We start from the raw sequence: 27,542 nt of genomic DNA, 5'->3' as shown, positions 1-27,542 counted from the left end.
AACAGGAGCCAGGGCCTCCCTGCCAGGAAGTGGGGACCCAGTGAGCATAAATGCAGGAACGCGAGGTAGCCAAGTAGGGTGGAAGCTATGATCTTGTTGGTTCTGCCACGAAGCCCAGTATTCAAATCCAGAATGGAGAGTTTGCTTCATCTTACCCATGACAGCACTTAAATCATTGGTAGCAACTATTAAATAAATCAACAAACCTCAAAATATACCTCAAAATATCAGGTCCAAATACACTTCTTACAGCGTTGCAGCTTTTGATATGTGTGTAGGAACTGACTTTAATCTTCTTATAACACAGACTGTGTTTTCTTGTACTAATATACTGCTGTGAAATTGAGCCTGAGAAGAAGGAGGGCATGGAGGGAAGGTGGGTTTAATTTTGTTTTTATATCTTACTACCCAATTGTCACTAATGAGCAATAAATTAATCTTCTCCAAGACAAGCCTGTTTTGCCCATCACAGAAATTCACCAGCAATGTCCATGTTTTTATCTCAACCTTTCTTCATCCTCTTTCCCCTGTCCAGCTGGGGAGGGCAGTAAGAGAGTGTGGGAGGCACCTGGTGGCCAGCAGTGGTCAACCCACCACAACACTACAAGCAAAGCATAACCCCCTGAGTTAGAAAACTTTGAGTTCACGTAACAGTCACCTCACTTAAACTTGAATATTTTTTCCATTTTACTACAGACAAGCATTTACCAGCACTAGACTTGTTCCTTTTGGGGCAAGTTACCTGTTACCATGCAAAATAAAGCAGGCCATTGGTATCTTTCCAGCCCTCAGAACTGGCAGATCTAAACTCAGCCTCCACGCCAATTTTAAGGACAATTATGTTCCAGTTCTTAGATTCAAACCACGGACCTCTTTATTTTAACAAGAACTATGCATCGTCCTTTCTGTTAAGGTATTTACCCATTTTGTTTTGTGTATTATCTCTTGTGACTCAGATGGGTTTGCTTTCAGTGGCACGCCACACTATGGTTAAAATTCTGATGGCAGATGAAGTGTCAGCCACCCCAGAAAATTCATCCATCTTTCACATAAAGCCAACTTTGGTCTTGACACACCTCTTGATTGATTCCATAGATTCCTCTAGGAAAGCTCAGAATTCCTTAAACCTGTTTCCTGATGTGCTTTAGCATTGCAGCCATACTTTATGAAGACAAATCGGTAAGGATTATTCTCCAGGTGCCTTTAGAATGAAGATAATGAGTGCAAAAGCAACGTAAGCAGCTATCAATTGCTGGATTGGCAACTAAAGGACTTCTCTGGAGCCCAAAGAAATGACTTTTCTCCAGTCTACAATTAACCTGTATGGATGGTTAATGGGCAACAGACTACGCCTTAGAAGGAACCCCTCAAAATTCAATACCTGATCCCCATGATTTCACTGATGATGTAGATCTGTGACTCCTCCATAAACCCTGCTTTCTGAATTTCCATGTTGGAATATTTTCCAATACCTGTGCCAATTAGGATTTTTTAAACCAAGTCCTGTAAAAATTTGCATGTTGGCTAAAAGCAAACATATGCCTCAACAGCGAAGTGCAGAGGGACTCTCAAAGGGCTGCCAGCTACCCTTCCATTAAAAAACCTTGGAAACAAAAGTGTCTTTGCCTTTGTGATGGTTCACTCAACAAATAAATAATGTTTTGGGGAAAAGAGAATCGGTGAAGATTGTAATTCATAAATAGAGGATGGTTTTATATAGTTGGTTAAATTGTTCAGTTTCTGATCCAGTCACGTTCCCTAAAAAATAAGCAGTCTGCAATAGGAGCAGTAATTGTATCAGAGCAGCAGCTGATTGCTTCCATGTTTATTGGCCAGGACATCAACAGAGCTACTAATTCATACAATCTAACAGAAGTCAATTTTAATGCTGCTTCACAGCATTTGTAGTTGTCAAGCCATTAGAAAACAGTTCTGGAAAATGTTTTCATTTACCTGAGGTTTCACAAATAAGACTGTAGATTTACATACAGTACTTTTTGCATATATGTACCAAAACTCTTACTGAAGAAATAAATTACAAACAATGGTACAAAAGCACTCCAAGCCAACTTTTGTTCAACAAGAACGTAACTGTGGGGATTTTACAGATTTATTTTTTGCATTACTCTTACAGTAAGCAAACTATTCAGTTTATACAAAATAAACCTGGAGTTTTATATAGTTAAAAAAATCATCTTTGGCTAAACAAAGCTCTATATTTATACATATATTTTTATATATACATATACACACATCAGATATTTTACATGACCATGTAGGAACCTGTACAAATACTTACAGTAGACAGAACATTAAAAAAAAAGTTTCATAATTTACAAAATAGGAATCCAGGTCAGAACCAAAACAGTCCCACCCCCCCCAACCTGTACAGATAAGAAAGTAAATAAACACAGACAAGGAATAAACAATTTCATAATAAAATACTGTCTGCTTTTCTGAGACAGAGAGGAAGCACTTAAGTAGTGAGGCTACTTCCCTCAGTGCCTTCGATATTGTGCACTTTTTGATCTATAAGGATATGATTAAAAAAATACTCTTCGTAGAGTCTGATTTTTCCACAAACATAAACGCTGCTCTGCCAGCTGACCATTCTGAGAACAAATTTGGTTAGATCTAAAACTCAAGTAAGTAAACAATTGTCACAAACGTTTGTTAAGAACAACCATGGATAGGTACAGAAATCCCCAACGATATCACTAGGCCTTGCCTACGTAGCTCATCCGATCATCAAAAGCAAATGTTATAGAAGTATATGTGATGGAAGACTGCCAGAACAGGCATCATAACTTACTCAAGTAATTCCTTTTAACAGTTTCCAAAGTGCTGCCTAAAATGAGACTATACACTGTCTGGCAGCACGACAGTCGGTTCCACCGGTCATGTTTACAGTATTCCAGAGGTGTCAGTGGCAACATCACTGATGAATTATCTGATGGTTTATTAGAGTGAAAAGTCGGTCCCGTTAGTTACTACGTCTCAGGAAGGGAGCCAAAAATCATTACGCTGAAACTGAAGAAGTGTTCATTGGGTTCTGGAAAATATAATTTAATCCAAGTTCAGAGGCAGTGTGTTTAAGTGAGCTAATCTCAGCAGCTGCCCTGACTGAATAAAGACTACAGCAGTTCTGATCCTCAGCACTGACTAAAACCTCAAACATCAATGAATCCATAATGAAAGCATGACCTGTGCAACCCTAGAGGGGTGGAAAAAGAAAGCTTTTTAGAAATTTGGGAAAACCAGCAACATGTATATGACGTGTGTGTTTGTGCATATAGATACATAAACACACTTTCAGTATGTACTGGTGAAACTGGAAGCATTTATAAGAGTCCTTTAGAATCAAAAAAATACCACAAATTTCCAAACAACTTGTAATGATAGATACAACTGCTGTCAAAACATGTCTAATTGTCAAGCGTTTGAAATTGCCTGTTTTGACAAAAAAAAATTTTCTCCCAATTAATTACTATAAAATAACATTTTGTAAGACTGTAAAAGTCTGTTTCTAAATTAGTAATAATATATATATATTTAAATAGAACAGAATGTTCATTATGCAGAAAACCTATGCACTTAAATTAATTTAACTTAAGCTAACTTAAGCACCTTTCCCAGATGTAGTTTGGAGAAGATAAATCAGCCTTTTCCAGATCAAAAAAAAAAAAAAAAAAAAAAAAGAAAAAATATCCTTTTTTTTTCTGAAAGAAAAAAATAATCCGCTATACAAAATTCAATGCTAAGTCTTTTTGAGTATCAGCAGAACTGCAAAGTCTTTTAAGTCTTCAAGATGGTTCTTGATAAATGAACACTCATCAGTCTATTTCACAGTTTAAAAGAAACTGAAGAACCGGTCACTGCATTAACGACTGGCTTCATCGTCTCCCAGCAGCTGGGACTCATTTTACTTGACTTCAAAAACCCAAATGTTAGGAGTCTAATCTAAGCCAACTGTCTAGACTTTCTCCATTGTCAATGGAGACAGATGGGCACCCTGAAGGAGAAATTCATTCATCTCTTTCTGTTGAACAGGAGACAGTAAGAAGCGGCTTACAGAGCATGCTTGAAGTTGAAGGCAAACCCTACACTCTGCTAGATGCTCCCCTTGAAACCCACTAATGAACAACTGACAAACAGTAAAGAACCACCTAACCTTACCATCAGAATCTGATTACTGAATAAGCAGCTTCTGGAATTACTGAATTGTTGGAATCAGTGCCTTGACTTGTTTTAAAAGAAAAAGGCCTAACCTCTTAAAGTACCACTTCTTGTGCTTCAACATAACCGTAGCCTATCAGTCCCCAGGATTACCTACCAACTGGATTCCAAAGAACTCTTAACTTATTAAAATCATGTTTTGATATCACCATATGCAGTACTTCTGCCAAGATAAGCAAGAGCCACCATTTCTATTTGACTGCATTTGCCTATGGAACACATTGAACCAACAGATGTCACGCCCTTGAAGTGATATTGCTCCACTTGTACGTGCACATTCTTTCTCAGCAGTTTGTTCCTGACGTTTCCTCTGCATTACTCTGTTGCTCTGACAAAACATTTCAGAGGAAACACGGACAGGGAGGTAATAATTAACAGTGCATCAGATTTACCAAACTTCGTACTCTGACTTGGATACCTCCCGCTAATCCCACCACACGAACGCAGTGGCTATGGTCCATCGCTGCTGGTAACAGCTAAACCCTGCAACCACAAAGCAGTTGGATGGTACATTTACTTGCACTTGGATTTCTTGAACAGCTTCATTAACTGCTTGAATCTTTCTGAAACCTAGTGGAGGACAAAAAAGGCATATTATTAAGGCCCTGGAATTTCATACCAAGACAGACTGATCTCACAGTGTAAGATTAAAAAAAACAAACAAGAAAACAAAAAAGAAAACTTATTTTGTGCTTCTTGTTAGCTTCTATTATGTTTTAAGGGGAGAATTTTCAGAGCACCACACCCACATTAACTGGATTTGTACTCCAAAGGATTTAGGAAGTCTTCCTGCATGCACCTTTGACATCTGAAATAGCCTCCAGGTTAATCCCAGAGGCCACTAGTGGTTTAACACACATTTCTTTCCTACCAGTGAGAGGGTTTGAAAGGCAAAAGACAAAGGCTTCAAATCAATTAGACCTGAATTTTGCTTACTCACTTAACTATAGGATTCAAATGAGAAAAAAAAAAAACAGCAAAAAAAAACGAACATTTTGGGCTACACAAAAAGCACACCTTATTGGCTATTTTCTACCCTCTTGTAGAACTGTTGTTTCAGGTATTTACAGCCCATGGTGGTGCAATTTGCCTCCCAAAAATTTTTACAAAACTGGTCTGCAGGTGAGAATCCAACATTTCTGAAGAATGCCATAAACACACAGACATCACTGTTTTACATATGCCAACCATCCACCTCAACAATTTCTAAATCCCTCAAAGCCATGTCAAGGCTATTGGTTTCTCCAAATTACTTTTCTTTATCTTATTGCTGCTTCAACACCAGTGATAGGCCCCTAGCCTATCACTGAACGCAGCAGTATCAAGGTGCCAATCAAGCAGATACTGATGAATCCCAGGACCATAATACTCTGTTAATGTGTATTTTTAAAAAGCGACATCTGGGAGAATCAGAGATTGATTTTTCAAGAATTCCCCAACAAAAGACATGAGGAAAAAACAACTCCAAATTAACAAAGATCTCCAGAGGTCTTTGTTCAACCGCAATCATAAAAATATCAACGTAGTTGTTATCAAGGAGAAGAATGGTAATACCTACCTGATTGGGGCTTTTGTTCAGCCTGGTGGCTAAGGAAACAAAGGTTTTACTTGATGGTCCTTTTCTCTGACATTCCAGTAAAATTTCTCGGTCGTCATTTCTACAGCAAAAATGGATTTTTAAAGTTTTAAGACAGATTTGGGATGTGCACAAACAACAAAAAACACACCTACATGAATATATAAAATTCTGAATACTTCCAAACTACAGGACATGAATTCAAATAGCAGCAATGAACTGATGGAGGACTCCCCCCTCTACTGGCACAGAACAAGAGTCAGTGCGAACAAGAAAGTGGCGGTGAGATTACGTTATCCTGTCAGGAAAGGCAGGATTATTAAAGGAGTTAGCCCCAAACCAACATGATTTAAAAGACTTTTATGCTTCTCAAGCAGAAACTTAAAGTTCAGTTGTAAGGAGCTCCTGAATTCCACAGGGGCCAGTAGTTTGAGGCAGACTTGTCTCAGTTTGCATGGCAAGGCAGCACCTTTCACCAAAGGCCCACAGAAGTTCAGAGACTAAACAGAGATGTCTGCTCCCCGTATTTGGCCTCATACAACAAACACACAGAGTGCATCTCCAGTTCAGATGAGAAAAACAGGACCAGGAGTCTATTCAGAAATGTGCCACTGATTTGCTGTTTGCCTTGTTTATCAGTTCAGGTATTTGTAAAATGTGTACAGACACTATCGTTATACAGTAGCTACCACAGATCTTTTGGTGAAACATGCCACATTCAATGAAATGTATTTAATTTCCTCCATTTCTCAGAAAAGCATAATGGTTAGCCTAAAAAAAAAAAAAATAAAAGTCTATTTAAATAGCATAGCTCAAAGATGGACAAAGACTGAGACAGAGAAACCATGGTCATATCCACAAGGGAAATTTTAACAGTATCATCCTCCCTCACTGGTTTGTATGTTAAAAATCATATTGGCTTTTAGAGTCTTTTTATCCTGAAGGATTTTATTTTAAAAAGCTACCTCAAAACTTACTACACGTCTGAAGTTTACTTCAGAAAAACATCTGTCCTGAATTTTTTCAGAGCCTCTATATACGCTGTATGTACAGCACGTGTTCCCACACAGTGTCTGGGCTGAATACTCCACGAACGGAGCACACTGCTGCAGATGGAGCAGCAGAGACCCCAAAGCAGCAAACTGTTGGCTCTCGTGCCTTTTATCAGTGGGGGAAATCTGCAGCCACTGTCCTTTGTCCAGTCACCAGCGCCCCCAGGACTTGCAGGAACATCAAAGGCTTCCAGCCCTGCAGAGGCTGAGTGCAATTTTGGGGCAGGAGACCCAAAAATTACAGACGGTACAATATAGTAAAGGTCTTGTTACTTGAGCATATCAGCTTTAAAAACAAAAGCAGAAAATACCCATGCTTTGGTAGATCTGGGTAAGTGAAGGAATTAGTTATGACGTATGGAAGTCTGACTCTTTTTATGGCAAATCCGATTTAACCCACCCAAGAAATAATGAAAGATCATCCTCTTCCAAAGGCTGCTACATGAAGTAAATTCATTTCTTAAATTTGTTTTCCACAGGACAACAAGAGTGAAACAGACCGTGGTACCTTTCAATGGTACTCTAAGGGAAGAAATCATTTCCACAAAGCCATCCTGCACAGACAGAAACTCATGCACTGCTATTTGGAGGATACAGAGCTGAATAACTTGAGCTGTCAGCTAAATATCCTCTTTTTCCCACTTTCCAGTGTATTACATAGCTTAAAAAACAAAAGGAAAGAAGAAACAGATCAAATAGGAAATTATTACCTTGTCCAGGAAACTACTACTTCTCCCTTTTTTTTAATGATGTTTTTGGCATACAGACTAGGCGATGTTGCACACGAAGCCAAAGGAGAAGACTCTTTGTTTTGCTGCAGCTCATTGTTCTTAGCATAACATTGTTTGTGTCCCAAATTTATCTCTTCAGATTTTGTGTCACTTCCCTCGCTCTCTTCGCCCACTTCTTCTGTCTCTTTTCGTTGCCTTTTTGAGTTGGAATTCTCTCTGACAGCCTCCTTTTTACGTTTTTTATTACTTTTGTCATCTATACTTATCTGGGAGCCCACATCAGAATTCAGAGTGGGTTTTTCTTCAAGATTACATTCGCCTGTGACAGTCTCGTTGGAAAGCTCTTCTGTTAAGTCTATGAATCCATCAGAGCACTCTTCCAGTTCTTCTTTCCTATCACAGATTTCTGAGTTTCCTGTAGGAGCTTGCTGACTCGTGTTCTCTGCAGCAGATCCCGCTACAAAACATGAAGTTTCTTTAACAGCATCGTCTGTTAAGTCTATGCACGACCCTGCACCGCATCCAACAGGAAACAAAGCTTGGGATTCAACACCTGCTTCACTTAAGTTTTCAGATACTTCCAATTTGTGTGTCTGAGACTGCTCAGAGCCTTCATTTGAGCTTTCAACGTTGCACTTATCTGCGTTTGAAGGTTTTCTACAGGGCCCAAGCAAGCCAGGAGTTGCTTCCCTTCCAGTGCTACTGTGAGACTCCTTTGGAGGCTGAGGCAAGGCAGAGTTTTGCTCTTGTCCAGTGCTGCCATAAGGCACCTGATCTGCCTTAATCAGATTGGGTTTGACAGTTTCCAGCATGGTGGCAGCTACGGCACCCTGCCTGCCCCTTTCTTTTTCACCACTTCTCACCTCTTTTTCACTCTTGGCTGAGGATGCCCGTGCCTCCTTCACTGAAGCCACCTGCTCAGAGGCTGCTGCGACGGAGGGCACCGCGCGCCTGATCTTCACGATGAAGTGATCGTTGGATTTCTCCATGATCACCGCTTGCATCGGCAGGCTGGGGCGGCACTGAAAGCCAGGAACAATCGGACGGCTGGTCCACGACGAAGAACAACTCGACCTACTGCTCGAGTTATCAGATTCTAAGGCCAAGTGAATGTCTTGTTCCGTGGCATCCTCCTCTTCAAGAAGCGCATCCTCGCTGTAATGTGCGCTGAGGACACCCTCGGGAGTTGAGCCAGAATTACTCTCAGGCTTCAGGAAGCTCAGGTGAGCATCTGATTTCAAAGGCGATGGGATAGTCAGGGAAACAGCCAGGTCCTCGAGGAGGATGGAGGAAACAAACGATTTGCTCTTTTGTAAACTGCATTCATCTTCTTTGCACGAAGTGGCGCCTGTAGGAACCTCAAACATGCAGCTTTCATCCAGCACGTCTGGATCGACAGACATCTGAAGCCTCGTGGTTAAAGAAGGAGTTCTCATGGGTGAAACAACAGGCCAGCTGATATCCTCTACCGATCGAGACTCCACAGCAGCCTCCTTCGGAGCAGCCTCTTGCACTAGCTCAGCAGCATTGCTTCGGCACTTCTGACTATCTGGAAACTGTTTTTCTGGTGTCCTGAACTCCCACTCGTGTCTGTCAATGTTGCTACCAACGTTTTTTTCCAAGAGATCAGAACCTTGCAACAAGCTTTTGAAAATCTCGCCCATCTGAGCATCACTTACAAGATTAAACGTAAGACTGGATGCTTGCTGTTCTGTGAGCAGCTCGTAACTCAGATCAGACTTGTTAGCATCTCTGGATAGCTGGAATCCTTCTTTGTCATGTTTTACACCCTTCAAGGGAGTGACAGCGCCTTGCAAATTATTCTCTTTAGAGGGCTGCACTTTGGTTAGGGAATTCCTTGTGTTATCAATGGAGTTGAGACATTTTGTAAAGGCGGTTTTTGCTGCATCTGTTTTATTCTTCTCGTGGTGACCCTTAGCTCGGTGATAATCCACAATGTGCTTTGAAAGGATAAATTCTTCAGGTTTTTGAGATCTGGCTTTCAGAGACTTTTTTCTAGATCTTTGTACATCATTTTTATGGCCGATTTTGTGCTTTTGTTTTCCTGTTCTTTCATGCTTCCCTTCCTCACTCTCATTCCCCACCTTTACCATGTCACACTGTTTTACAATGATTCTCTTTATCTTGTCAAATAAGTAGTCGAGCTGTTCGTCTACAAATTTCCATAACTGTTTTTTCATATCTGATACCTGTTGTTCAAAGAGACGGTCCACTATGGCATTCTTTTTAACTTGCTTAAGTTTTGCCTCTATAATATCACATATGTTCAATTTTAACGCCTCGCCCGATGTAGACATTTTGGAAAAGTTCAGGTATTTTATTAACGACGTAAAATTTATGATAGCAGATTCGATAATTCTGTGAAAATGCTGAACTGGGAAGTGTACCTTGAACTTCATGTAATTTTTCCTCATCTGCTTTCGTATAGCTCTTAGCATCTGCATGACTTCTTGCACGCTCGAAGGTTCAACTATAACTTGAACTATTTTTTCAAGACAAGTGATGCTCACTGTTTTAGTTTTCTTCATATCCTTTGAGGATCTGAAAGCCTGGTTTTTATGCCTCTCTCCATTCTTCTTTGTACTTACTTTCACAGAAACAAATTTTCCGTTATCTTCGCTGCAGCACACAGCTTTGTTCTTTTGATTCTGCGGACTGCTGGTCAAATTTCGTGTTTCAGGAGAAGTTTTTGGTCTTGAAATTTTGGGATTTTCAGAGCTTCTTTCTGGTTTAGATTTTCCTTCATCTTCATCACTACTTATGATTTCTCCTTCTTCTATTTCATCCGAAGAGATACTCAGCTGGGACTCCATCTCTAAATGCTCATCAGACATGCTGACTGGCTTTTGATTTTCTTTATTTACCTCCTTTGACAAATTCTTTGAGGGGCAAACAGCAACTGTGCCTTCAGGAATTAAATCTAGAAAAAGAAAACAGTTTGCTAATCACCAGCAAGAACACAATTATAAATAGATATTTTGAGGAAAACAGGATCCTATTCTGTAAAGTGACTCTGTCAGAGTTGTTAGATTGAAATCGCCACTGACAACTCAGGAAGCTTCAAAGGGCAAATAAGGACTTGCCATTTCACCAGAGACGCACGATCTACCTTACAAACATATCCATTGAGAAGAGAACAATCTGTAAGTTTCCATCAGTTTTGAACTTCTTTCCACTCCCTTTAACAAGTTTTATGAGCACTGCACAAGCTGAATTAACGTTGACATCATTAGGGATCAACATTTGCATACAATACTTGGTTTTCTCTGAACAGTCTCACAATGAAAACAAAATGAGCAGTATGAATACCCTATTAGAGTCAGCATTCAGCTAACTTCTCCCCCACTGACAAAAAGATCTACTTAACCCTGCAAGTATTCCAATGCACTAACCTACTAAACAAAAAGAGAGGACCATTATATAGTAGGTGCCGTACACACGATAAACTCCTTTCGCAGTTTTTGATGCATTTAAGATTGCCAGCACCACAAAGAAGCAAAGTTTTTGTTTGTTTGTTTAAATTAGGAGAAAGCCTCAAGTTCAGGTTCCTGAATGACAGAAATAGGGAATGAGATACATGAAAGGAAAAGCTGATAGTTCTGCCAAAGGTAGAAATCCTTCCTGTAAGTTTACGTCCCCCCTATAAGTTTATCGTTTTATATTTTTGAGATCATTAAATATGCATTTAATAATTATTTAAAATTCAAAACACTTTTGTTAAGAAAACTAAGCAATTGCAGTTAGCTACAAAGCAGCATATTGCCAAAGAAGAAAAGGCAAGCTAATTGCCAGTGTACAAAAAATCCACTGAAATGCCTATGTATTGGTTAATGAGTTTTGCAGCTAATTACAGGCTTGTCGGACACTCTAGTTAATAAAACTCCTGTGTTCAATCTCACATAGATTAGACTGCTTAACGACTTCTAACAAACATTTCATCTTTTTATGATCCTATCTGAATTTCTTCCCATAGAAAAACGAACTTGTGATTAATGCTTTTGAGAAGTATTTGAAAATGTTCACACGGATTCTACGGGAGCAAAAACGTATTTCTTTCCTGCCTCCATTCCAGTCTCACAAGGATCGACACCTTCCCAAACTCATCAATGTGATGCTTTGACAAACTAAAGCACAAAATAGAAGTGGTCAAAAGGCACTATGAAATGTCCCCCTTCCTGCTCAACAGTAGAGATGGGAGTGCTGAATAGCAAGGCCAAGAGAAGCCAGAACCTCCCATCAATTCAGCAGATGCAGAACATTTGACAGGCATATTGCTAGTTAGATCACAAAGGAAACGAGGCATCTGACTTCACAGATGGAATCACTGCTCTGTGATACGGTAACAGGTTGTGGACAGGACTGGCTCCTCTAATAAGCGACCCAGGGAAACGGCACAATATGAGAAAAATACTTTGATGTGATGTTCAACTACTCTGCTCCCACATCGCCCCAGCCAGTTCAGAGAATACAAACCACTGCATGAATGAAACCAACCACTACAGCAGCTCACACTTGAGAGTGTAGCTTTCTGAAGTACAAGGGAGAGAATTTGAGACTACCCCACACTAACATTCACAAAACAAAGCAAAGCAAAACAAAGGTTATGACCTGAAACATAAGAAAAAGGCTCTCAGTGTAGCTCTCCCATTCCTCTTCTACTAGGAAGTCAAAACTTCCAAGAAAACTTTTTAGTGGTTGCAGAGCATTACAGGAAGCTTTAAGAATCACACAAGGAAAAGATTTAAATGTTGAGTTCAGCATTTTCTCTTCCTTTTTGTGCTGCCACCATATTTTCTCTCTTTGACATCATGTTTAGGAGTCAGCTCTTAATGGTGTATCCTAGTGTTCTCTGATTTGTTCTACTTTTTTGCCCCTGACTGTCTCACAGTTATAAAATATACCTTAAAATTCAGAGTGAAATTCACCCAAATGGAGAGTTCTCTCAGCTGACACTCTCAGGTACTCTTTCCAGTTTTCACACAAATAAATACTTGACAGAATAGGATCCTAATTAACTTTTGCCTCTAACATTTCAGAGAAATACCTGATGAGATATAGCCAGAAGTGACCACAATTAAGAAACATACATATATGATTTTTGAGAAGTTTGTAAATCTACTTATTTCAACCATTCAGTGTTAAGCAGTAACTCCAGTTTTGCTTGCCCTACAGTTCCATTGGCTACAACCTTGACTGTAGCATTACATGGTTCCATATAAACAAAAGGATCGTTATGACTTACACAGCTAAAGAAGCAACCTGTACTTCTGAGAAAGCAGTTAAAAAAAGTCATTTCTGCTTTCCATGAATGCCTCTTTTAAGGCTTTATGGCCAAAACAAATTAGAGCACATATGTGTGAATACCTTTGTTATAACTCTTCCCGAGACCTTTGCAGGGACTCTCCATCCTAAGTGCTTTTGCCAGAGGGCGCATCGGGCTGTTGAGCGGGCTGATAGCTTTCGGAATGTACCTCAAGTGATTGAGATCGATGCTCAGTATTGAACTGTCATCATCAACGGGTACCGGGTTGGTTTCTCTCTCTTTAGCTCTAGAGTGCACCTCATTGCTAAGAGATGTTGTTGGACTGATTTCAGTGAAGCCCGGCCCCAGAGCACAGGGATTCTGGTCAAGCAATGGTGCATCTGGATCAGTTGCTGCAGTTCTGTCAGGTGACTGAGACGTGCTCATGCTCATTTCACAGACAGTCTTCTCCTCAACAGGAGGCTCCAGATTTTCTGCAGCCAAGTGATCGCCATCCTTCACTACTTCCATTAAAGAGTCTGGTTTTGTTTCACTGATGTCACCTGCAGCCTCCTCACAGGACTCCAAGTCACCAGAACTTTGGGCTTCCAAGTCCCCTAAGCCAAGGTTTTGAGAGCCATGGTGGTCTGCTGAGTTTTCCATGTCAGCAGCTAGCCATGTTTTATCATCCTCTTCTTTCCCTGTTGCTGACTCAGGAAGGGCTCCCAGACTTTTACTGCCCGGTTCGGACTGCGCCACTTCTGCTGCTGGCACGTTATCGTCCTGCATCACCCCCACTGCCACGGGCAAGTTCTCACATGGTGCCACGCTCCCTGCCACCTCCAGGGAGGGAGCTTCAGGGTGATCCAGATCCATCACGGCCACTGCTGAGGCTTCTGATTCAACCGGACCACAAGCCTCTGCTGCTGCTGACAAGGTTTCAGCCAGCATCTCCTCAGGAACCAGGACCTCTGCTGCTCCTGGCAAGGCCGGGGACTCTATCTGGCTCGCTACCAGTTCTGGTGAGGTTTCTGAGCTCACTTCATCAGTTGTCACTGCTGGCGGTGCTTCAGGCTGTGCTGGATCTGCTGCTGCTCCTTTCAAGGCTTCATTTTCAGAACTGACAGAAGCAGGCACTGCTGGTTCCACGCTGACTTCAGCTGTGCTGTCCTGAACTTGTAGTGTTGAATTAGCCTGCTCTGCAGGAGCACAGTTAACAGGGTGGGCAGTGTCTACCATTTCTGCCTGCAGAGTGAGCTCTGCAGTTCCCTCATCGGTGGCCTTTTGGGAAGATGTTTTAAGTCCATCAGGTGGAGAAAGGCATTGTTTTTTTGCAGGCGACAGAGTTAAATTCAGCTTTTCCATAAAGCTAAGTTTTAAGTCCTTGCTTTTTGTCACAGTGTGATCTTTAGTTTTGGAAAATTTACGGTCTTTTAAACCGTCTGCTACTCTTGATGTTTCTTCTGACTTAGAGGACTTGTTTCGTTCACTTTTTGCAATGTCTGTACCCTTCTTGAATTCCTTTGTGTACTGGTGAGAAATCTCTTTTGTAACTTTTCTTTCATTCCTAGAATGTCGATTTTCATCCTGATTGTCCCTCTCTCTTTTCCTTTTTTCTTCGGTTCTGTGCTTCTCCGATTTGGAATGTGCTGTTTCCCATTCATACCTGCTACTGTTTTCCTTGAAGCGTGCATGTTTATGCTCTCTGCTACTGGAATTAGAAGGTGAGGACCTCCCTTCTCGAAAGCTGTGATCATTTGCTCCTCTGTCTCTCTTGCATTCAGTGTCTCTTCCTTTTCTAGACTCCTCCACGCGACATTTACGTGATTCATGAAGAGTCTTTGAATGTTCACTCTTTGAATGTGGACTGCTCCCTCTACCAGACCTTCTTGGCTGCTCCTGCAGCTTCTCATTTAGTTTAAGTTTTTGGCCAGAGGTTTTTTCGTCTTTATCATGTGTTTTAATGTCCTTTTTAATCGCATTTGGTGATCTCTCATCTGCATACAATTCTCTTGTTAGACATCTGTCTTTACCAGTAGCTTGTTTCTCCCAAGAAGAAACGCCCCTTTCTATTCTTCTGTCTACAGCTGGGCTGCTTTTGAGTTTTATGCTCTGACTTTTTTGTTGCAACTCATTTTTACTAACCTTCTCCGGAAGGGTCTTCAGCTTTTGATGAGGATCTGAATTCCCCTCTTCACTTTCAACACCGTTAGAGTTACCACTGTTACCAGTGCTCTGATGTACTTCTCTTTTGTACTTGGTGACAGTTCCCCTACTGTATTGTTCATCACTTTTCATTTCTTTTTTCTCCTTTCTGTTATCCTTGTTGCAACTATGGTCATGGTTCGGTAGACATAAATGAGCACCATCGCCGCAGAGCTCTTCAGGAGGGTATCTCAGTACGTACGGAGTGTTTCTTTTTTCGGAGCTAAACTTCCCGTTGTCCCCATTGTGAGATGAGTAACTGTGGTGCATATCCTTTGAGCAGTCATTTTTCACTCTATGTTCTGTCTTTACGTTGTCACCTAAGTCAGAAGGTCTGAATTTGGATTCTTTAGCTTTACACATCTCCGAACACCGTCCGTTGGTTGATCCAGGAAGATACGCTCTGGTGAAGCTACTTCGATGATTGGGAAATTCCGATAGCCTGTTTATACAAAGAAAAAGCACACCTCGTGTTAGTTTTGAAATGTATTTAAAAATAACTAAACCCAAATTACAGCGGCCAAAAGCCAAATTACAATATCTCTCTACAAGCTTGTCATCCTTTCTTCCAGCTCCAAGTTGAAGAAAACATGGGATAAAAGGGAAGTTAAATAATTTCTACTAATACACAGTAAAATCATATAATTTGTACACATATACCCCAAATGAAATTTGTGTAAGGAAAAAGCAAGATCTGTGGAAAAATACTGTATTAGGTCTAATTAACGCTTTTAATAATTTAAATTAATATTTCACTATCCAGCAAGAAAAAGAGTCTTTTGTTAGGAAAAAGTTGTTCTTTACATACCCATGGTTTGCAGTATCAGTGATTAAAAACAAAAAAAGAGCAATTCAATAGTTTACTACCCTGCAGACTGGCAGCCACAATAGGCACACAACCGTGCTTACTCTACCCACCGTGAAAACAAACTACTGAGGTTGAAACTTGCTGCAAGCTACGGGAAGCAAGTAGTAAACTACAATAATCAAGCCTCATCAAGGCCACGTGCTACTGCTGCAAGGTCATCATAAGAAAAAAATACAAAATTAAAAAGGCACACGTAATCTGTATAGCCTGAACTCTTACTCACTACTGCAAGTACTCATTAAAGTTACCTCACCAGAACAAAAAACAAGACATTCCTGCCAGGTTCAACAAATTGCTTCGTAACAAGGACATGATTAAAGGCAGTGGTGACTTTCTTAAACACCTTCTACTATTCTCAAAAGAATCATAGATTGTGTCTAATCCATGCAGAAGAAAACAGAAATAGAAGTGATACCAATAAATGATGGCAGCAAACCGCCTTTTAATTTAGTCAAGCATAAAGTAGCAGTGTCCAATTGTAAGAAAGCAGTTCTTTACCTCCACTACATAACAGAATTGGTTTTGCTTTTTAAAACAGCACACTCCTTTTGGAATGAAGCAGTAAATTTAAATGTGTAACAATCAGCTTAACTACCGGCTATATTCCAAAATTGTGCAATTGCGTGATGAGAATGGAGCTTCACATTGAATAACGCTGCTCCTGTTGTAATCCAAAGCCCTTTCCTATATTTTTGTTTAATTTTGAACTGTACTGTCAATATTTTGCCATTAAATCTGTATTCATGAGTGGTGAATGTAATTGTGTAGAACAATTTTTTTTTTTGAGATAAACACTAACAATTTTCCTGAAAGATATAATCTTTGAAGCAGCCTTCACAGACAGGCTGCTGAAGGTGAGCTCATTTATTACAGACCACGCAACAGGCAAGGCGTATGTCTAAGACCTCCACGTGCCACTGTCCTCATGATTTTCCACAACAGATGCCTCCAAAACAGCTAGGTTAAGTATCTCATTCAAGAGTTTTCACCACCATCAGAAGGTACTGCAACAGAGTCTGAAAAATCTTTAGTGACAGTGAGTATTCAAAACAAGAATATACTTTAAAAAATGTAATTTGGAACACTAAATACTATGCTCAAGGTGTGAAAGTGACGGTTATTGTTTCACAACCAATCAACTGAAAGAATTACACAAGGTAAAACCCCTTGGCTTCAATCTGGTAACTTCTCATTTTCTTGATTTGGAAAAAAATGGCACAGTTAATACACATACAGCCTCTAGCAGGATAATAGCAAATAAACCTTTTTTATGACACTTTTGGTGCAAGAAAGCATCAAACTGAAACACAGACAAACTGATGATGTGGATGACATCACACAAGTGACAAGCAGGTGACCTTGCAATAAGCTAGGGGTCCTAAACTGTGGACTATTACTGTGGTTTCAAGCAATCTAAAAACCTTACACTCAATTACTGCATACTTAAATATTTCCAAACCTTCCTTACAGTTAGATTAGTAATACACAGAAATAACCAAAAACCCAAAAATCCTCTAGCTGCTGTCCTCCACCACTGGGAAAGAGGATTTTCACATCTTGCTTTAAAAACATTATATAGTTTCCTTATGTCTGTTCATTGACTATTTGAGAAATTTCATGGAATTCATCTGTCTGCGACTATAAAATAGAGCAGTTCCAAAGCTGAACCATGCAAAATATCCACTTTGAAACATGCAAGGTTGTTAGATAACCCAACACGAATGGGTGATTAAACAAATCAAACCAACCAAAAAAAGAAGTGACTAACAAAGCAGTCACCCTTTGCATTCCTCCTTGTTTTTTCAATCAGAAACCAAAGATCTCACCAAGCAAAAAAAATAAATACCTGCTTTCTCAGACACACTATTGCAAAACTAGTGTTATTTACTAGCTAATGATTTTACTTAGAATACACACAAAGTTTGTAAGAAGTATATCAAGGTGATCACACAAAAAGCATGTTTGAAGTTCCACTGAAGTTCCTAGCTGTACCTTTGATGGAGATTACTGATTTCTTCATCCTTACGGTTAATTTCCACTCTTGCTGTTTTGATAAGTGCTGAAATATTCTTTTTAAGAGCTTGGTTCTCATTCTGTAGAATGATGTTCTGTTTTTTAAATAAATACAAAAAGAAAGTGAGAAGGGTAGGGGGAGTAGGAAAGAGAGAGAAAATGAGAATTAGTTTAGGAATCCAAATACATAACAAAACAGTACAAGACAATTGTTAGAAAAAGACTTATCATATGTACACTGACAAGTGAACATTAAAAAAAAATGTTTAGAGAAGTCAGAATTACTGAGATTCAAAGGATTTTTATTTTTTTTTAATTATTATTACTTTTTAAACATCATTCATATTTCTGCTCCCATTTATGTTCCAGGTAGTTACTTAGAAAACAAAACAAAACAACAGAGCTAAAAACCTACAATCCTCCCTTTTGCTTCATTCGTTTACTCAATTTGTTGCTTTCATGGTCACTGCATCAAATAACAGATGTAGTTTTTAACAGCTTTCAAGAGATTGAGAGAAGGTATCAAACACAACTTTGGGTGCTCTATTGTTCTCACATTTCTAGACAATTTGTTCTAGAAGCCTGTCTGTCAATTCCAGAGACAGCCCTTCTTTTAATAACTGTCCTCAGCAAAGCCAGAGTAGAGCACGTATGCTGTCCTCAGAGCAGCATACAGATTTTGCAGGAAACAATACAGAGGTGCCATAGAGCAGAAACTGCTTACTATTTCAAAGCATAGAATATTTGGGACTTATCTGTAACACACAGTAGAGCACGTAGCAGAATTGCCCAAGGTAACCGAATTATATAGGATGGCACAGCACAGGGACACCAGCTCAAGCTGAAGATAAGTTCAGCCTTATCAAAACGGCACTCTGCTGAACGCAGCCATCCTCTTCCAGCTCTAATGACAGCTTGGGTTCCTTGCAACCTGCTTCCTACTGCATTACAGACAGATTTTTATCAACCAGAAAACCATGGATTTTTCTGATAAACAGTTATTTAACTTGCTTATTTTTTAATTAAGGAGACAGAAGGTAACTTTTTAAGCAATTCAAGTCTTACTGCATGCAACTCTGTAAAACAAGTCAAGTTACCTGATTTTGTCACACGATATCCTAACAACTCTCCTGACACCTACAGAGGTGTTTTACAATCCATCCGTGTAATGAATTAATTCTAAAGAGAATATGAAATGAACTCTCTCTTTCTAAGCAATATTCAGTTTGCTTCACATAAATCTTAACAATGTTGCCCTTTGAACTACTGTACCTGTGCCTGTATTTCCTTAAATTTCTTCATCAACTCTTTAATTTGCTGTTGACATTTTCCATACTCTGCCTGCAACTGTCAAAGAGAGAAGAATTCACAATACAGAAGTGGACTTAATCACATAAAAAAGCGACTCCTCTACACTTACAATGTGCTAACACAGCAATTTATGTTACAAAGCTCTGTTTTTCCAAAAATACATTTCCAAAGCCATATTAAAACAAAAAGCTTCAATACACTCCAACAGGCATAAAACTCACTAAAACGTCACAGACATTCAGATAAGAGGGAACCTGTATGTGCTTGCCCAACAGTCAGGCTAGAGAGTAACAGGAAGTCAAAGTATTGTGAAATTAAAGACAAGATTATTGGGAAGCAGGAACTCTCTTAGCCCTACAGATGGGAACGTGTTTGTCAGATTATCTATAATACAAAATAGGTAAGGAAAAATATGACACAGAGTTAACTAAAAAACAGACTGCCAAGGACACGCTCTTGTCGAGATCACAACATTAAGTAAAAAGCATTTAGTGTGAGCCCTTCTTTAAAATTAGATAGCAATAAAACTTTCACACAAAAAGTGATGACTTCCTTATTTGCTGTTTTTGACAGTCAATTGTTTTCAAACTTTTGAAGTGGCATTTTCATCATTTAGCAGCTTACTGGATGTTTTGCTCCTGCTTCTCCTCTAGTGTGTATCTGTGGACTCTTTTCCCTTTTACTCTGAATCTTGAGTTTATAGTTAAAATGTGTCTTATTGACCAGGATGCGTGATGCTGCACGAGCAAGCGTTCTGCTCATTTGCTAGAAGCAGTTATCTACTGCATAGCTGTCTCCAGTCTTGAGTACATGAGTTCGATTCATGCCCTATTTGCATTAGACTGCTAAAATTTCTTGGGTGAAACATCAAGACCAACCTTGTATCAGAAGGCTGAACAAACATTTACTTAGAAAGAAACCCTGGTAAATTTCTCTGTCACATAACTGATACAACTTGCATGCAAAAGGATGCTAAATGAGGACAGACCATGCCACAGAGACAGCGAAAGATTTACCGATTCTGATAAACTTGCTGACAACAGCTTTATGAACAAACTCTTGGTTTTATTCCTTTACTTAAAAGCAGTTTCCCTGTTTTCCCAATAATGTGAGCATACTGACATACATTTTTGCAAGTTAAAAATGAAAATTGGGAAAAAAAAAACAGAAACAGTAAAATTATTTTTGTCATATTAATACCCACCTCATTGTAAGATGCTTCCTTTGCAGTTCCTTCTTCAATCAAGATCTCATCAAACAAGTTTAAACTGTTTCCAGCTGGTGTAGAATTTGGAGCAGAGTTGTCTGTAGAAAGAAAAATAAATTACACAAAGGAATTTTCCCAGCTAGACTGCACTGTGTCACCAAGGAGAAGACATGACATTATCTGAAGAAATTCCCATCCTGAATTTCAGCATTTCTGTTAGTTTTATTGGAATTATGTGATCCAATTTACATCAACATAAAAAGTAATGATGAAAATTAAAGTTCAACTGAAAGCACCACATTAGAACAATTACAGAATACCCAACAACAAAGATGGGTGCCTTTTGTGACTCACTGATAAGTTGTTTTGAGTCAAAGGAGAGCTTCCTCGCAGTAAAACTACCTCATTTACACAGCATGAAGGGCTACACCTAAGCAGTGATGCAAGGTTCCACAATTCTAGAGCTACCACGTAGCAGAAAGCTAGAATAAATATGCACATCCTACAAGTTGTTCAGCTTTTGGCCAGACTTGTCTTTGAAGTATTTGCAGTTGAAAAGCATTTTTGAGAAAAAGAAAACTCAGTTGCCAACGACCTACACATTCACAAACACAAATTAGTTGTTCAGAATAAAATGGGAGGAAGAAACAAGGAAAGGAGCTACTGTGGAGTTGGTGTGGGGTTGAATACCATGCTGCTTCTGCTGAATAAATGTTCTGTGCTGCTTTATGGTCCCTCACAATGTAAATTCCCTTGTTTTAGTTCCAAAGACATTAAAAGAAAAACAAAAGTTACACCCAAATTATTTAGATGACAGTGCTCTTTCCTCAGTGAGCCCGTGCGCTCTGTTCACCTAGCACACATTACTGACAGGACCTGATTTACAACACCTCTGAAACACGGATGAATTTACAGCCAAATAAACGAAGTAAGCTATCAAACCTGCGCTTCAATCTTTGGATGATACTGTAATGCAAGAAGTATTAACGCACTGCAAGAAGATGTGCAAACATGACGTGCTGTCATGTAGCAAAAATCTCACCCATCTTCTTTTTAAATAATAAAAAAAAAATCCCTCAGAACTAGACTGTATCAAGTAATTTGTACCATGGGAAATGTCTGCATTTTGTTACCTCAATGCTCCCTGCACCTTTTATTTTTACACAACAATGTATTTCAGTACCTGAAATATGGACTTATATATCTTAAACATGCTAACAAATATAAAATGGAAACTGATGTACAGATGCGTTATGGCTACAGGACGCAGTATAGTCCTTCCGTAAGAATTAAGGGAACTCACAGAATAAGGTCATCACAGAATAAGGTCATCACTTGTTCAAATACTAGAAACTGCATTTAATGAAACTGGACTTTACGACTCCTAAAAAAGAACACATTATGGGTCCATTTCTTTCTTACCTTAAATGAAATTATGGTGACACATAAAAGAGGAAAATTACCTACATTAGCACGTGAAATTACCAAGAATGTAGCAAAAGATCAAAAGGACCTACTGAATGTACTCTATCGCACAGAAAAAGTATGTTTTGGAGCTCTCACTGCTGATTTAGTGATCAGTGACTGTTGGCTCTGGTCCTGAAGCTATTTAGAAAACACAAAAGGAAGGTGCATTTTCCACAGTAATGTGTCTTGTAGCGAGGCACAGAGTTGAGGTTTCTCTGCACCCTTCTATATGCCCCAGGTCTCTTTAAATAACCAGCATCACGTGAAAACTACCCCATAATTTAGCTAAAACATTTAAGAATTCTCAGCTGTATTTGCACAGAGCATAACGTGGATGTCTTCAATTTAAACAAGTAGAACACTGAACTATATGCCAGCCCAGCTAAACCTAAACCTGATGCTAACTGCTGCCTCGCTTGAAACCAGCCTGGAAAGCACGGTGGCTACGATTCTTGGAGCAAGATGTGTCCGTACCCACCAGGAACCGTCAAGCCGTTGTCCAACCCATCGTAAATATCCACTGAGCTCTCATCGCCTTCCTTGAAGGGGGAAGCTTCAGCTAAAGAGAAAAAGAGGTAAGAAAATAAAGCAGACAGCGTAGCAGCGTAAACATTTAACACATTCAGACTTCTAACTTTGTTGTAGTTACAGCTCTGACCCTGTAAGAGCGCCAGCAGCAGCTGCTATGGAGAAAAAGGCGAAACCTCAGCCCCCTGCGCCCGGCCGGCCGTTGGCGACCCCCCCCCACAAACCCCTCACAGGCAGCACCCCCCCCTCCCCCCTCCCCCCTCCCTCCCCTCCCCTCCCCTCTGCCCTCACCGTCGCAGCGGCTGCCCGGCCCGCCCTGCCCCGCCGCCATGGCCCGGCCCGGCCCGGCCTCCCTACGGCCTCGCCATGGGCACGGAGCCGCCTCAGCAGCCCCCGCGGCTCCGACCGGGGGCGACACCGGCGCCCGGGACCCGGCAGGGACCTGAGGGGACAGGGGAGGGGAGGGAGGGGAGGGAGGGGTGGGGGGGGGGGGGCGCTGCCCGCCCGCTCCCAGCGCTCCGCCGCCGCCGCCGCCGCTCCGCAGGCCGGGCGCTGAGGGGCGGGGAGGGAGGGGTGGGTGGGGGGGCAGCCAACGGCGGCGGCCGACGTCACGCGGCCCGCCCCCAGCCCCGAGCGCTTGGCGCCAAAGCGGGGCCTAGCGGAGTGGGTGGGCGGGTGGTGGTGGGGGGAGCGCCTACGTTTCCCAGCGTGCAACGCGCTGCCGGGATGGCTGATTACAGGCGGCGGCGCGGCGCGGGGCGTGCTGGGAGGTGTAGTTCGGAGCGCGGCGGTGGGCGGGGCTGCCCCCGCTCCCTCCCTCCGTTTCCCGGCACGTGACGGCGCGGCCGGGTGACGCCAGCGGGCAGCGGAAGCGCGCGCGGCTCCGCGCCGCACGTGGCTGCCGCCGGGTGCCGGCGGTTGGGCGCGAGCCCCCCCCCGTGCCGTTACCGTTACCGTTAGTTACCGTTACCCCCCCCCCACAACAAGAAGATGGCGGCGCTGCGGCTCCCCCTGGCCCAGCCCCTGCAGCTGCTGGCGGCCAGGAGCGACCGGAGCGGCGCCGAGCTCGGCGGGTTCCTGGCCAAGCCGGTGAGCGCCGCCGTGACCCCCCGCGCCCCCGCTTCCCTCCTTATTGCCCCCGTTTTCCCCCTCGCGACCCCTTTCTCACCCCCCCTTTTTCCTCCCATCCCGTCCCCGCCGCCATTTCGCGGCAGCGGCTCTGCCAGCCCGGCAGCCCCAGGAGGAGGAATTTGGGGAGGGGGTGGGGGGGGCTTCGTGGGTGGAAGGGGGGGAGCTGCTGAGGGTTTGGACCTTTCTGGCTATTGCGTTTGAAGGCTGAAAAGCGAAGTTACCGTATTTTTCCGGAATATTGACGTTTTCACCCCAAACCGCCGTCTCCCGGTCGGTACCAGCTGGGGAAAACTTTTCATGCTGCTAATCCATCAGCAGACAGGTGGCTTTTCCCTTTTTCCCCGAAATCACAGGATCGGAGTAGAATTGACTCAAACATTTCTTCATGCCTGTATTTGAGAGCTTGTGCTGGGTGTGAACGGGGCCGTACCCTCCGGCAGCAGCTGGCAGGGAGGCGCTTGGGGTTTAAATGTGTCCACAGCTGGAAACTGGTGCAGGCTGATTACCTGCAGAGCTTCCAGAACAGCAACGTATTCTTTTGGAAACCAACATGCTCTTTCCAAGCTTTGAAGCTACATATTTAGTTGTACGACAGTCTTGTTTTGCTGCTAAACAGCTAGAGGCTCCGGTTATTTTTACCTCGTTTTTCCACCAGTTGCTTTGTACGCAACTTAGCTCCAGATTTCCAGAATGTGTGTTTTCTCTTAACTGTGTTTTCCTGTCTTATTTACTCAATATTCTACAACTTGCACCTAACAGAACTTGCCCACAACCAAATTAAGGAATAATCCTCTGAGATTTGTGCTAAGATGCTCTTTGTGTGATGGAAGATTATCCTATAGTATGTAGCAGAAATAGAGCCTTTTACTTAGGATATTAACGTGCCACTAACTCTGCAAAGGTGCAGCAAATTTCTGTGTTCTTAATGAGGAAAATGGGACAAAAAGTTATCTAGAACAGCCTTCATTTGCTGGCTTTCTGTCTTGGGATAATTTAAGCAAACTGTCTAAACAGTAGGTTTTGTAGGATTTGTATGCTGCAGTTTTTCAGAAATAGAACTGCAATTTCTGTAGATACCAGTGGTTTATTCACACATATCGAAACCGCTCAAGTAACTACGTATTGTGCTGCATCTCTTCAAAAGCTTGTAAGTAAACTTCCAAAAAAAAAAAAATCATACTGTTTTTTACATACATTTTTTTTTACATGCGATCTGTTCCATTAGCACAGCTGCAGTAATGGTTCAGTATTTTACTGTGGCAGATATCCATATGCCACTATAAATTTCTGTACCACCTAGAAAAACTGTTGGACTGTGCTTTTGGCTCTGTGTGGTACCAGAGATCTAACAGATGTTTTTTTTATTAAAAAAAAAAAAAAAAAAGAGGTGATGTAGCTGTCCTACATTTGCCCAGTTACTCACTGGTCGTCAGAAAAATGTCCTGGTGTCCTGACAGCTAAGACAGCCTGGTCCTGTTTTTTCCTAAAATGTGGCTTCAGCTTTTTGTTTGAAAGTTTAAATAAGCTTTAAGATGTAACTCTTTTAAGATGTAGCTTTATAAGTAAGGCAAGGTACATTGCATTTGTCACAGAGTGTATTCTCATGTCCTGTTTCTAGTTTTTGAAGAGCTCTTTTTTTTTTTTTTTTTTTTTTTTTTTCTGAGGCAATCTGCTAATAAGCACATTGATGATGCAAAAGCCTCGGAACATTTTTGCTGTCCTTGGCAACTGTGCTGACTGCGCAGTGCTGGAGGAGGTGTAGGAAGTTCTCTTTTGCTTTGCAGATGGCTAAAGTTATCACCACTTTCTCCTTGTGAGGCTGTATTCCACCTGCCTTTTCTCCCTCCCTCCCTTCCTCCCTTCTCTTGAGGCTTGTGGATTCAAGAGGAGTGCAGGTTCCAGTTTTCCTTTATCTTGCTGACCTGGAGAGCTGCCAAAATAAGTGGTCCAGCTCTGTTTTCTCTTGGTCTATATCCACATCTCTCTGTTGCTGCTCTTATCCTGGATCTAGAGAGCGTGCTAATGCGGAAAATCCCTTCAATTTTCCCTCCCAGTGGAAGACTTTGGGAGGGGGATTAGGTTGGATCCTCTTGCCAAATGGACTACTAGACCTGATCTGAGGGAACGTGGCTTCTCTGTATTGCCTCTTTGGGTAATAAGACATGACACGTGCATTTGTTGGGCATTTGGAGGGTCAGGCCTTTGCGATGCTTTCGTAAATCAGCTGCTTGGAACTGTGGGCACAGATCCTGGACTTGAACACTGACATTAAACACTTTCTAATCAGCTGTCCTTTCTTGCTCACTAAAAGTTGTGTATTTCAGGAAATCACTGGTAGTTAAAATTCCTCTCTGACAGTATTACTCTCTTCCAAAAAGTTTTGATTTAAATTCTGACAGGCTGTGAAATCCAACAGACCGTCTCTTTATAGAATGAGAATTTTGCCACTGTGATCAGTTTTTTTTATCAGTTTTACTTGTCCTAAGGGTGCCGTACAGAATGATTAAAAATTGCTTGCTCTCCCAAAATTCCTAGTGGATTCTGTGCCCGGTAGTCATGTAACTACAGAATGTTTCTGAATCAGACTGGCTCATTTACGTTTATTTACTGTTTTACTGTGATTTGTTCCTTTTATTTTGATGTGGGAAGCTCTGGTTAATAAATTAAGCACCCTGTTGTGTGCTGAATGAAGGAGTGTTTCTTTTCAAATTCAGGAGTAGATGCAAAAGAACTTGAACAAGTGCATACATGCTCTAAAAGATGTCAGTGGTGGTATAACCTTAGGAGGGCACCTTTGAAAAATGGTGTGAAGGACCTCTGGTAACAAGGAAACCATCCTTGCATAGCTGCAGGTTTCACACAGATAGCAAAAGTCTGGGTAAGGCAGAAATTGACAGCGCATCTAGCTAAAATGTCACCACCTGAATTGTAGAATGTTTCTGTAGGAGTTCAGTAAGTGACTATTTTGTTTGGAAAGCTACCTTGCCTGGTTGTATTTACTGCTGTTTGCCAGGAAACACAAAAACATCTTGATGGGATGAGCACTTGCTTGGTCAGTGAGGAAGGGGAGAGTGGAGGGTCAAAGTTAGGAGCAAAACATGTAGTTCAGATCTTTAATCCTTATTTTTCACAAATCAGAATTACTTGCACTGAACGTCATGGGAGTGGAACGGTGCTTACGTAATAACATGAGGTCAAAGACAAGAGCATAAAGGTACAAAAAATATAGAAAAGTAAGAAGAATGGAAAAAAAAATCTCGACTTCAAAACTGTAAATACATGCATCTTGTCATTATTCACCATAATTGCATCTGATATGGAAGTAACAGCTCCCTTTTTTGACAACTTGAATTTATAATTCTTTGTAATTCCTATGTATTGACATTCTTCATATCATATGTTCTGTTTCCCTTGTTTCTTAAACTATGGAGAGCTGTATCAAGTAAGTACTTGCACTGTGAATTTTGCCCCTTCTCTTTTTTTTGTTTCTCTGTAAGATTTGTTCCTGTAAAATTCACCGTGAATCCTGTATGAATAGTTAAAAGTCTAAATCATTCCATGTTTAACCTGTTCCTACCTTCCTTTCCTCTAGACTTGGACTCAGCATGACCGGCAGTGCATCCTGGATATTTTAGCACAGTTATTACTGGATAAAGAATGTACTCTATTAATTGGCCGTCAGCTCCGACCAATCTTGTTGGATTTGCTGGAACGAAATGCAGAAGCCATTAAAGCTGGCGGCCAAATCAACCACGATCGGCATGAAAGGCTGTGTGTAGCCATGAGCAAGCTGGTGGCTGACCACCCGGATGTTTTGCCGTAAGTAGCGCAGAGCCGCCTTGCGCGGTGTTTGAATGTACGGGGTGTGTGAACGTCTGTGTTTGCTGGTGAGGAGGTGGTGTGACAGGGCTTTGGGCTGTCTCCCCCAGTAGCAAAGGTCTTTTCAATTGAAAG

The 27,542-nt window shown here is 41.3% G+C and overlaps 2 protein-coding genes across 4 annotated transcripts in view; one reads left to right on the top strand and one right to left on the bottom strand.

Annotated features, from left to right (window-relative positions):
- Positions 1 to 1,833: 1,833 nt before the first annotated feature.
- Positions 1,834 to 22,955, bottom strand: CASP8AP2 (caspase 8 associated protein 2). Of its 2 annotated transcripts, XR_014317151.1 has the most exons (10): positions 22,749 to 22,955; positions 22,408 to 22,488; positions 20,460 to 20,560; positions 19,217 to 19,291; positions 17,924 to 18,039; positions 12,981 to 15,505; positions 7,575 to 10,536; positions 5,795 to 5,894; positions 4,629 to 4,806; positions 1,834 to 3,052 (listed from the first exon to the last, which is right to left on the bottom strand). XR_014317151.1 is itself a non-coding variant. In XM_082756437.1 (9 exons), the coding sequence occupies exons 1-9, from the start codon at positions 22,786 to 22,788 to the stop codon at positions 4,750 to 4,752; spliced, it is 6,057 nt and encodes a 2,018-aa protein (XP_082612563.1). In that variant the 5' UTR covers positions 22,789 to 22,955; the 3' UTR covers positions 3,659 to 4,749. The 2 variants fall into 2 exon arrangements, 1 of the variants encoding a protein (XP_082612563.1); XM_082756437.1 differs by lacking the exon at positions 1,834 to 3,052 and having other exon boundaries at positions 3,659 to 4,806.
- Positions 22,956 to 23,434: 479 nt separating this feature from the next.
- Positions 23,435 to 27,542, top strand: part of MDN1 (midasin AAA ATPase 1) — a 94,345-nt gene continuing 90,237 nt past the window's right edge. For both annotated transcript variants that reach the window (XM_082755594.1, XM_082755593.1), the window contains exons 1-2: positions 23,435 to 23,546; positions 27,181 to 27,407. In XM_082755594.1, the coding sequence (XP_082611720.1) occupies positions 23,448 to 23,546; positions 27,181 to 27,407 (326 nt within the window). In that variant the 5' untranslated portion in view covers positions 23,435 to 23,447. The remainder of the gene's footprint in view (positions 23,547 to 27,180; positions 27,408 to 27,542) is intronic.

This window comes from Aythya marila, assembly GCF_965140915.1.
Source record: "Aythya marila genome assembly, chromosome: 3".
Classification (NCBI taxonomy): Eukaryota; Metazoa; Chordata; class Aves; order Anseriformes; family Anatidae; genus Aythya; species Aythya marila.
This window is presented reverse-complemented; position numbering and strand designations above follow the sequence as displayed.

What these genes read in the sequence shown, in the direction of transcription:
- CASP8AP2 (XM_082756437.1), bottom strand. Translation starts at nt 22,788, where the DNA reads ATGGCGGCGGGGCAGGGCGGGCCGGGCAGCCGCTGCGACG. An exon ending in AGGAAGCATCTTACAATGAG is followed by an intron (nt 19,292 to 20,459) that starts GTGGGTATTAAT and finishes TCTCTTTGACAG; the next exon opens with TTGCAGGCAGAGTATGGAAA. An exon ending in ATCAGTAATCTCCATCAAAG is followed by an intron (nt 15,506 to 17,923) that starts GTACAGCTAGGA and finishes TTGTATAAACAG; the next exon opens with GCTATCGGAATTTCCCAATC.